Below are 12,310 nucleotides of genomic sequence, written 5' to 3'. Positions count from 1 at the left end.
AGTGCGCTTCATCGACCCTTAGAAATCACCGGTTGTCAATAGCCCTGCCGACACATTCGTGGGTGAGCTGACAGACTCATCGCCTCTCGAGCCCCAGACCTATAAAAATCAACAAGTTTAAAACAAAGCACTTCTGAATTCAGCCCTCAAACGGAACACCAATAAAGAACATAAAATGGTCTCGGATCCACGAGAGAAATACACAGGGTTATGTGCTAAAAGAAAAAAATGAATAAACCGACGCTCACTCCAACAGATATACTAGAATTTAAGCAACCTTCGCACCGCAACAAACTACAACACGGCCATAAATAAATACAAAAAAACCCGATATACAGAGCGAGCCTTTCGCTCTTTACTAGCCACTAATTTGGTACTTACACTTGACCGAACAACAACGATTAGAAAGCTCGCAGCATAGAGTGATCCCCCCCGCCTACGCAGAGCTAGAGGCAACAACAAAGAACAAAGGACCAAAACAAAACTTCCTCCTTAGAGATTTAAAACTTTGTTCAGGATCAGGTCCTCGGGGTACACTGGCCGTCACGTGTCTCCTCTTGTTGATGAGCGGCCACACGACGCCGGTGAGAGATCAAATAACCTCGCGAGAGAGAGGATGAATCATTGAAAACACGTCCATAGCTCATACTGTCTCGGGGACCATGGAGGCGATATTTAGGAGGGCAAAATGATTTTCTGTCTTAGGCTCTATTCCCTTCTATGATTCCTTACAGCTCTTTATGCTCTATTGACTAGTCTGTCTTTACACGTGTGGATCGTCGTCAGAGACTATCTATAATGACTCCAAGATCTCTTTCCTGATTAGTTGTAGCAAATCAGTCCCCATCATATTGTAGTATAGTCTGGGTAATTTTTTCCAATGTGAATACCTTAGATATCTACATTACATTTCATTTGCCATTTTGTTGCCCAAATCAGTTATTTTGTGAATCTTTTGAAGTTCTTCAACAGGAGTAAAAAACAAACATATAGCTGGTCTAATCTATCTATAGAGACAGTAAGAATATCTCTGCATCTTGCCACCTTACGTGAACCCCCTTCTCATAGGTCATTTATGAATAAATTGAATAGGAGTGGTCTAGGATTGACGTCTTGGGGAACACCAACTAGTTACCACTCTCATTCTGAGGAATTTACCATTTATTCCTCCACTTTGTTCTGCTTTAAACCAAGTTCTCATCATGAAAGGATCTCTCCTCTTATCCCATGAAAACTAATGTTACATAACACCTTTGGTGAGGTACCTTGTCAAAGCTCTCTGAAATCTAAGTACACACATGTCCACTGGACTCCCCTCTTAATCCACAATGTTGTGGTCCCTTCAAAGAACTCTAATAGATTAGTAAGACATGAATTTCCTTTACAGAAACCATGTGACTTTTTGCCCAACAAATTTATGTCATATATGTGTCTGACAGGTTTATCTCTCCTTACTATTGTTCAACACATTTGGCTCGCGGTCCTGATGCTTGACCTTACGGTCTTGCTAATTGCCACGGATCACCTCCCTAGCAACCTTTTAAATATTGCGCTATCTTAGCTATCTTGCCATCATTGGGTCACAGAAGCTGATTTTAAAGGACAGGTACAAACCGAAAGTAATAGTATCTCAATTTCACATTTGAGTTCTTCAGAACTCCGGTGGATGCCATCTGGTCCCGGTGATTTGTTACTAGTTAGTTATCAATGTAATCCCAATACCTCCTAAGTGACATGTCAAATCTTGACAATTCCTCAGATTTGTTCACCTACAAAAGCCACCAGGTTGGACTGCAAGCAAGAATCCATTAGTTTCTCCACGGAAGACTTTATGTCTTAACGCTCTTTGTATCTTGATTTGCAGGGTCCCCACTGTTGTTTAGCAGGCTGTTCTGCTATGAGTACTTAAAAAATATTTGTTCTTACCTTTGCTTTTGGCTAGCTGTTCTTTCAAAACTCCTTTTTGCTTTTCTTATTACAGTTTTAAAACACTTAATTTGGCAGTTTATGCTCATTTCATTACCTACTAGAATTTGACTTCCCACTTTTATATAAAGATGCCTTTTATCTCTCACCTGCTTCTTTTACATGGTATTAAAGCCATGGTGGCTCCTTTTTAGTTCTTTACTGGTTTTTTTAAATTGGGGTATACATTTAAGTGGCCTTCTTATGTGTCCTTTGAAAAGTGCCACGCAGCTTTCAGGGATTTCACTCTAGTCACTGTACCTTTTAATTTCTGTGTCACTAACCTCGCTCATTTTTTGCATAGTTCCCCTTTCTCCAAATTAAATGCCACAGTTTGATCGCTTTCCCTTTGTTGTGAGACTCAGGGCATCTGAGTCTTGGGGTCCCCCAGGGAAGGTTTTGGGGAGACCAGAGTGAGCCAGGCACTGGAATTCCTGGCTGGTGGCAGTGCTATCAGATCTAAGCTGGTAATTAAGCTTGGAGGTTTCATGCAGGCACCCAAAATTAGGACGCTAAGGTTCAGAATTGGGACTTATGCTTTATGACACATGGTACACCCACATCTCGAATACTGCATACAGATATGATCTCCTCTCCCAAAAAAAGATATACTGGCATTAGAAAAGGTTCAGAGAAGGGCAAAAAATGATTAGGGATTTGGAATGGATCCCATATGAGAAGAGATTAAAGAGGCTAGGACTTTTCATCTTGGAAAAGAGGAAACTAAGGGGGGATATGACAGAGGTCTATAAAATCATGAGTGGTGTGAAGAAAGCGAATAAGCAAAAGTTATTTATTTACTTGTTCCATAATCTAAGAACTAGGGGTCACCAAATGAAATTAATGGGCAGCAGGTTTAAAACAAATAAAAGGAAGCTCTTCACACAGCACATAGTCAACCTGTGGAATTCCTTGCCAGAGGAGGTTGTGAAGGCTAGGACTATAACAGGGTTTAAAAGAGAACTAGATAAATACATGAAGGTTAAGTCCATTAATGACTATTAGCCAGGATGGATAAGGAATGGTGTCCCCAGTCTCTGTTTGTCAGAGGGTGGAAATGGATGGCAGGAGAGAGATCACTTGATCATTACCTGTTAGGCTCACTCCCTCTGAGGCACCTAGCATTGGCCACTGTCAGTAGACAGGATACTGGGCTGGATGTACCTTTGGTCTGACCCAGTATGGCCATTCTTATGTTCTTGCTAACCAATAGATCTCAAAATATAATTGTTAATGGAGAATTCCCAGTTAGAGGGAATGTTTCTAATGGGATCCTGCAGGTTTAGTTCTTGGACCAATACAGTTATCACTGATCTGGAAGAAAATATAAAATAATTATTGATGAAGTTGGCAGGTGATTCAAAGATTGGTTGGGTAGTGAATAATGAGGAGGCCAGGTCACTGATACACAGCAATCTGGATTTCTTGGTACAATGGATGCAATCAAACAGGACTTTTAACACTGCCAAATGCATGCACATACATCTATGAACAAATAATGTTTGCCATGCTAATTGAACTGGATATTATATTTTCTGGAAAACATTTCCAGAATGGAAAAGGTAAGGTTTGGTAAGGATTTTGGAAACACTGTTGATAGCCAGTTGAACACGAGTTCCCAGTGTGACACGCTGGCAAAAAAAGCTAAAATGGATGTAAACAAAGTGTTGGGGGTGAGCAGGGAGGAGAGCATTATTACCTTAGTATATGCCATTAGTTAGACCATTACTGAAATACTGCATCCATTTTTGGAGTGCATATTTTTAAAAAAAAGATGTTGAAAACTTGGAGAGGGCTTAGGGAAGAAGTGAAAGAATGATTCTAGAAAACACATCTTACAATAAGAGACTAAAGAGTTCAGTCTAAAGCTTATGAAGAAGGAACATAAGAGATGATGTGATCATGGTCTATAATTACTTATACAGGAAGATGATGATATTGCAGGTTCTTTTAAATATAGCAGCCAAAGTTCTAAAACAGGGGTTGGCAACCTCTGGCACACAGCTCGCCATGGTAAGCACCCTGGTGGGCTGGGCCAGTTTGTTTACCTGCCAGGTTGGCAGGTTCGTCCAATCGTGGCTCCCACTGGCCGCGGTTCACTGTCCCAGGACAACGAGGGTGGCGAGAAGCTGCGGCCAGCACATCCCTCGGCCCGCAGCACTTCCCCGGCAGGTAAACAAACTGGCCTGACCCGCCAGAGTGCTTACCCTGGTGAACCACATGCCAGAGGTTGCTGACCTCTGTTCTAAAAATATCTAATGGCTGGAGGTTGAAGTTAGCTATATTCAAATTGGAAATAAATTGCATATTTTAACTAAGAATATTTAACCACTGGAACAGGTTCCCAAGGCATGTTGGTTGAGTCCCCATCACTTGAAGTCTTTACATCAAGAATGGATATTTTTCTAATACATATGCTGTAGTTCAAACAGGCTTTTGAGCGAGATGCGAAAATTATTAGGTAAACTTCTATGGCTTGTGTTATGCAAAGTGGCCAGACTAGGTGAGCACAATGGTCCCTTTTGGCTTTAAAATTCTATTAACCTATAAAAATCCAGTTTGAAATTTTAAAATAAACCTAAGTTGCCAGCAGTGTCTGAATGTTAGTTCAGATACAGGCACAGAATCATCTTTCTCATTGGACTGCAGAATTAGAGGAATAGTGTGCATGCAATATAGTTGCAGCCATGTTGGGCCCCAAATATTAGACAATGTAAGTGAGGTAATAAACTAATATCTTTTATTGGATCAATTTCTGTTGGTAAGAGACGAGCTTTCAAGCCACATAAAGCTCTTCTTCAGGTCTGAAAAAGATGCTCCCAGTGTCACAGCTAAAAGCCAAGTGGAATAGATTGTTTAGCATAAGTAGTTAGTACACATTCCAAGTGGAGTGGCCCGTTAACACCCCTGCAGTCAGAAAAAAATGGGATTAGTGGGTTTCAGATTGGTTTAATAAGCCATAAACTCAATGTCTCTGTTCAGTCCATGATTTTTAGTGACTAGCAGAATTATGAATTTAAGCTCTCAGGCTCATCTTTTGAAAGTGTTGTGCAAGTTTCCTACAAGGTTGAGAACTGATAGATTAGATAGGAGTGATTGCTTTGTGAAAAGTGTTCATTCTCAGATAACAAGATGTTTTTGTCTTATATCATCAAATATATTATATATTATTACCTGTTCTGGCAGGATCTGGTAACGTTTTGAGATAGTACGTCCCGGTCTGTGGGGAGCTGGCTTCTGATGATGAACTTGGAGAGGTTGAGTGGGTTATTTGAAGCCTACAAGTGAAAGCAATGAACTCCCACCTCTGGTCTTCAAACATCCCGCAGCCTCTGCCAGCAAATCATCAGAAATAGCAATAACTTTGCTAACTGCTTATGCTAAACAATCTTTTCCACTTTGCATTTAGGTGTGATTCTCTGTGAGTACCATTTCCCAGAATTGAAAAAGAGTTCTGTGAAGTTTTTTCACCAACAAAAGTTAATCCAATAAAAGGAATAGTATGTTGCATTCTGATACCTGTAACTGCAGAATGATGGGAGTCAAGTAGCATAAACACTTTCAGAGCTTCTTTTGGGTTAAAATTAAAATTACTAGTTTAAAATAATAGTACAGATATTACTGAATATTAACTTATATTATCATTAAAAATATACATACAAGAAAGTTAAAATAGCTGGCTCACTGGTATTAATTTAGTAATGAAGATGAAAATAACTTTGAGGAAAATAGTTCATTTAATTTAAGATAATTGCTAAGAATAAAAATCCTTTCATATGATTAAAAAGGAGGCTAACTTAAAATTTTCATGATAATTGCAATGAAAAAGACTGAAAACGCTACTGTTTGTAACAATAAAACCTTACAGGATTATCTGGCTGATAAAAGTAGTGGCAATGTTCTAAATTTGAGTCAGTGGCCTAATCATCTTTCAAGTTCATTTGAATCACACATTTTTTTTCTAAATATGACTTTAAAAATGTCTAGATTAATTTGTTTTGTCCAGAAATTTTTTTAGCCAATAATAAGCAAACCTAAGTTATTAAATGAGATAGTGCTAAAGTGAGAGTAAATTTACATCAACTTAGGCAAGAATAAAAATCCGTGACTAAATTAACACTGTAGCTCATTCATTACACAGTAATTGATAAATAACTGTAAAATACATGACATACTGTTCATTACCAATATAATTAGTACAGCCTTTTCTATCCACTTTCATGTACATCCATATTTCCAGAAAAGGAATGCAAATATAATTACTTACCAAGATGGTAGTAACAATTAAAGAACGATTGGATAGGGAGTCTGTGATGTTTGCTGGTTTTCCTTTCTGATTCTCTGTCATGTTAAGGCCACTTGCTGGATCCCAAGTTCCAATCTATAAAAACAGCATATGCAATTTATAAATTGTCTATCGGTTCTATTAGGCACCTAGGAGAGAATACTGTAAAGGAGAAGTTAAGACTGCTAACACTTATTATTCACCTCTACTGCATTATCTGCTGTCACTATACTAAAGTCTGCTTGTTTAAAGTATGATTCACTGCACTTCAGAGTGTGTCTGGTGAAGTGTGACATTAAGGGCAAAATGATGCAAAGAATTTCTAAAGTCACTCTGAGTGCTTAATTTCCTATTTAAACTTTCATTCTCCAAGATAAACCACCTCTGATGATAACTTGATAGCTGAGAAGAAATTCATTTGCAGAGCATACAATATCTCTTCTGTGAATGGATTTATCCCTTCTCGTCATAGTTAGCATAAGGGCAGAAAAAGATATTTTGGAGAAAATATAACGAGGAAGAGTCAAATTTTATTAAGTGGAATAGTGTGATTGATTTTCTGATAAGATTTTGTACATACATCTTCTGACACGTAGGGCCTTGAAGTCCTTATCCCAGAAACAATCAATAGCAGTTTTGCCTAAGTAAGGAGTTCAAGTTGTGTCTTATGTGGTGGCATTGCTCCAGTGTTTCGCCTGTATAACGCCACTAAAAGCAACAGTTACATGAGTGTAAAATTCAAATAACCAAGAGGTAAATCCATACCTTAGCACTTTTCTTTAGGTGTAAGACTATTTTGGTTCCTTTGTCTTATTTTAGTTCATTATGGTGTACAATCCCTAATCAGAACACTGACAAAATTAGGGCAGTCAGGCCTGAAGGACCCAGCCAGTGTCCAAACTGATGCTTAGACTGTGGGAGCTGAGCCTGGTGCCATAGAGTGGTCCACCCTACACTGGCTCAGTCAATCCCTGCACCTGGCGAGGTGGTGCCACACCTCAGCCCTTCGGGACCCCAATCACACTCCCATCCCTCCCCTTCCACTTCCCATGCTGTTGCCACCCCTGAGCTTCTCACTTTCCCTTTCTCTGGGGTGGGGGAGACCCTCAGGAAGCAGTATTTGTTTTCCCTTTCCTCACTTCATCAGGGGTTGCTGTTCTCCCCACATACACACAGACACACCTACACATGTACACACACACACACACGGGGGTCACTGTACATCCCCCCCCCCCCCACACACAGTAGTGACACTCAGGTCAATTTTTGTTCAGGAAGGACTTTAACCTATATTTCAAACACTGATGTGAGCTCTCTTCCCCGCCACTTACCCCTCTGGAAAATAAGGTGGAGAGTCTTTAAATCAGAGTAAGTAAGGAACTTGAATAACCTTACATACTAGCATGTTTCAGTTTTTACATGTGAGTATCCCTTGGATACTGCATTTCCCCAGACTTTCAGACCACAGGGCTCTAAAGCAGTGCTGCCCAGTCAGTCAAACACAACCTGGAAATCGGTTGCAAGGGGGCAATCAGAAATGCACAACCCACTGGCTAAGAAAGCAGTAAAATCCTGGGGTCATTAGGAACCAGAAAGAGCCCAGACAAGGACGAGAAGGAACAGCTCCCTGCCTCCATCACTCAGCCACCCATCACATGGTTGGCAAAGTGCAGAGATGTTGGGCAAAGCTGTGATAGGTCACTTGTAGAAGAGAACTGGCAAGAAGGGGAGAGATAAGGTGGGAGCTGGGGAAGAGGAGGCTGAGATTAGGGGTGACCCGGGTTTGTCAATGCTGTTCCTGTACAAGAGTGAGTTGGATAGGATTGGGTTGGGTTAATTGTCACTACCTTTCCAACATATTCAGCAATTATAGCCTCATCTCAGGAAAGCGGTCTATGAATAATGCAGATGTAGATATCTAAGGAGATACTTATGGGAATCCCATATGTATACATTATCCAATTCAAATCTTAAATTCAGGAAACCATATATATTTTATTTTATTTTATTAAGCCTGCCTAAAAATTCTGATACCCATAGTCAATTAAAGTCATTTCTTCCACTACATCTTTCAACATAACATGTGTTTTGGTTAATCTAACCACATTTGCGAGTCACTGCGGATTACCACATTAGAATTTTGGTTTTCCTTAACCAAACCTATCTAGTCTCATAAGTGGTTCTATCATTTAAAGGAAAATTTCTTTGTGTGAAAAATAAAAATCCTACTGTTTTCTCTAAATAGATATACTTATAGTTGCATGTTACAGCATTCTGTTTATCTTTTTTGAAAACTGTGAATAAAGAATTGTAAAAACTGAAGGAAAGAGAGGGCCAGACTGTCATAGGTGTGCCACCTTACACATTATCTCTTTTGGGTGAGCAAAGCTTCAACAACAACTATAGATATGGCAGACACTGCCATTGTTTACAAGTAATGCAGCATATCAACATTCTACTAAAAGCTATTTCTCCATGAATCATAGATTATTAGGGTTGGAAGGGACCTCAGGAGATCATCTAGTCCAACCCCCTGCTCAAAGCAGGACCAATCCCCAAATCCCTAAATGGCCCCCTCAAGGATTGAACTCACAACTCTGGGTTTAGCAGGCCAATGCTCAAACCACTGAGCTATAAAAGCTGAAGATTAACCTTGGCACCAAATCTGTTGCAGTGTTTTAATTCTCAAGCAGTCTTAAGAACTGAATAGATTTAGTAATGTATGTTCAGTGAAAACTGGAAAACAAATAATTCCCTTAAGGCAAAAAAATGTAGTAGAATCAAACCAAGCTAATTTATTATGTATAATTGCAATCCAGCCTCTCTATGGCAATCTAAATATGTTGAGTATTATAAGGTACATGTTTAAAGGGAGATTTACATAGCAATTGCAGTTATGAGCAAAACTTTATCATCAGATCTAAGACAATGGTGGAAGGACAATATAATCTTCAAAACCTTATTCACATAAGTAGCCTTATGTGAATAGCCTCATGACATCACTTGTGAGTACGAAGCTCATGTGAATAAAGGTGCATAAACAGGCCCTAAACTCTCACAAGTTCTAGTTGCAGCCAAAGAAAACATACATTTGTAGTTCCTACAGGATAAATATTTATAAAAAAAATAAGGCTTTTGGATTACTTGGAGATCAACATTCAGCAATGACTTTCACATTGTTCTCCAACAGAAAGGCAGCCAACAATGTCAAAAAGGTCTTGGGTTGTTGCTACAGGTACTGAGACACATGAACCAAACATAACAGAAGGGGACAAGGAACAGGAAATGGAGAAATATTTATTGAATCACAATTAAGACAGTCATAGAACCCACAGAATTATATTCATTATTAAGGACCTATTTAGCCTGTCATATTGCAGAAATTGCGGATTCCACAATATTAGGTTTCCATTGCAATTTTGATAGCAGGATCCCTGCTGTGTGCGGGGCTGACAGTGGGAGCCTCGGACAGGTGACAATGGAAGCCCCCGCTCTGAGCCTTGTGTTCCTGCTCTCAGCCTCAGGCCCCAGGCAGACACCAGAAAATCAGGGAAAAGGAATGAGAGACTTTATTACTGCAATTATTTCTTTTCCATAATTTCCCATAGCTTGTCCAAAACTCCGCTGCAATTTTTTTGACAATCATCCCGCAATTCAAGTAGGGCGTTACTTGTTATGTAATTAATCTCTACTAACAGAAATGTATGTCTTATGCCTAAGAGAAATCAGTCATTTGTAGGCAGGTATATACACAGTTCTATAGGGTCAATCAATCAAATAGATCCTTTCACTACAATATTAAATAGGGTTTTCATGACATTTATCTGACACAGGCTCAATATAAACATAATAAAAAACTGAAAGATGATCAGAAGTCTCCTAAAAATACTCAGTGTGTTATCCAAAAAATAGACTTCAACAAATACCAAAAGATATGATCTGGAAATATCCACTTGCATTTTAAAATGAATTAGCTTCATTTGTGCTCAAACGTCTTGTATGTACTTTTTCCACAAAGATTAGAGTACCTGAATTTACTCCCACAAATGTTCATAGAAAGAATTTCAAACATGAACAAAATAAGTTTGAATTTGCACAATTATTTGTGCCAGAAAAAAACTTGTAAGACTAATGCAAACAGTACTAGAATTCACAAATGAGCAGTTAGTTGCAGGTCTGGAGAATAATATCACTGTGCAAAGGAGGGCTCAGAGATACTATAGTAATCTAATATAAAGTATCTGGAAAAATGCAGTGATTTAGCTTAGTTCTTCTGAACAGCCTCAACAAATCTGCTGCAAAATGTTGAAAGTGGTCTTTTTCTTTTACCACATATCACGTTGTAAAGATCTGTTTTTAGTCATGTCAATAACAATCTAGCAAAAGTTATGTGTGAAAAAATTCTATTCCATTTTCTGCGGAAATGTAAGAAATCAAGTGTTTAGCCTCCTCTTGAACACACTCATATTCCCTTTGAAGCTACTATATTTGCCAGGAACAATCTGATTTAATACAAATCCTCAGACTCCGTAAGACATGTATTGTACTCATCTTGAAATTGAGCTTGGCTGAGTTCATGTCTAGACTACAGAGGAGTTTACTGTATGTCAGTCAAATGAGACTTTACCCACAGATATTTCATAATATAGATTATATGCAATTTATTGTCTACTTAGAATGTAGATAAAATATGTTTATAACTAACCAAATGTTCTTTCACTGTTATTTGCAGAATTACCCTCAAAATGTTGACATTTTTTTCTGACTGTGAGGTGCCCAAACATGCATGTACTATTCTAGATGTGGCACTTTTACTGTTGCAATAAGAGGGATCACCATCTTTAGGGTCTTTGATGCAAATCTTTCAAGTGTGCAGCCAAAATCACATTGGCCTCCCCCCCACTCCAATATATGACAAGCTCCTATATAGTTTACCACCCTAAGTTATCAGACATTTCTATAGTGCTTATTACTTCAAGATCTGAGCTACTGTCTTTTTGGTATTACTATTTCCCATTTAAATCCTTCCCATTTAATCCCTAAGTTCCATATTCCATTTTCCTCAAAAAATATTTAACTCATTTTGTTATTGCACACATTTCTGATCTCGCCAAATCTTTTTGTTCATTTGTTTGTCCTCTCTGGCATTTGTATAGTAATATACCTCCCACTTTCATATTTGTTAATTTAAGTAATGTGCCATATGTTCCTTCCAGGTCAGTAACGAAGATATTAAATATAGCTAAATTTGCAGTGTAATACTGGACAATATTTTTCAACTCAATTCATACCATATATTCACGTCCTTCAGCCAATTTTTAGTCCATTTGATAGTGTTCTTGTCCAAGGCAATTTTATTCTTGTTTCAAAACCAGTAATATTTCATGACACAATGTATCAAATGCTGTATTAAAGTCCAGATATAGGGCAGACCAATTTAAGTAAAGTACCAGTAATTTCCCCCCGCAGAACAGCCTTACTATAAGTAATGCTTCACTATAATCAGAGTGATAATTTGCTTTTTATAATGGATTGCAGCAATTTGGGATTGTCACTGTACTTAACTTAGGTTTCACTATGTCCAAATTCACTAAGGGAATTCTACTATACATTGTTTACTGAACTCTAATTCTTCATTTGCACGTATTATTTTAAAAAATCAGGTTTGTCTGGCATTACTTGCTATTTGTATATTCATGGCATTTTATTGCTTACAGGTCTGTTATTCTGTAAGGCCAATATTTTCAAAAATGAGTGCATCCAGGAAAATTAATCTGAATTAATTTCAGGTGTGAATTGCAAGTGGATTTGTTAAACCATAATACATTTATGTGTGAACACCCTCTGGCAGAACTAAAGTGGTGTTACTTCAGTTTAATTACTTTGAAAATTAATTAAACTAAACCAAATTAGGGTCATTTTATTTCTGAACAACAGGGATTTAATGTGGTTTAACTAACCCACTTCGAATTCACACCTTTAGTTAATTCAGATTAATTTTCATGGATGTCCCCATACAGACAAGCCCTTGGGCATGCTCATTCTGATGCAGGATCATTC

The 12,310-nt window shown here is 38.3% G+C and overlaps 1 protein-coding gene across 1 annotated transcript in view; it reads right to left on the bottom strand.

The window, feature by feature from the left end:
• Positions 1 to 12,310, bottom strand: part of GRIK2 (glutamate ionotropic receptor kainate type subunit 2) — a 600,313-nt gene that overhangs the window by 273,140 nt on the left and 314,863 nt on the right. Inside the window, exon 10 of the mRNA XM_032799954.2 lies at positions 6,233 to 6,346. Coding sequence (XP_032655845.1) covers positions 6,233 to 6,346 — 114 coding nt within the window. The remainder of the gene's footprint in view (positions 1 to 6,232; positions 6,347 to 12,310) is intronic.

Source organism: Chelonoidis abingdonii, chromosome 3 (genome assembly GCF_003597395.2).
Source record: "Chelonoidis abingdonii isolate Lonesome George chromosome 3, CheloAbing_2.0, whole genome shotgun sequence".
Lineage (NCBI taxonomy): Eukaryota > Metazoa > Chordata > Testudines > Testudinidae > Chelonoidis > Chelonoidis abingdonii.
The sequence above is the reverse complement of the archived record's forward strand: the minus strand, read 5'-3'. Positions and strand labels throughout refer to the sequence as shown.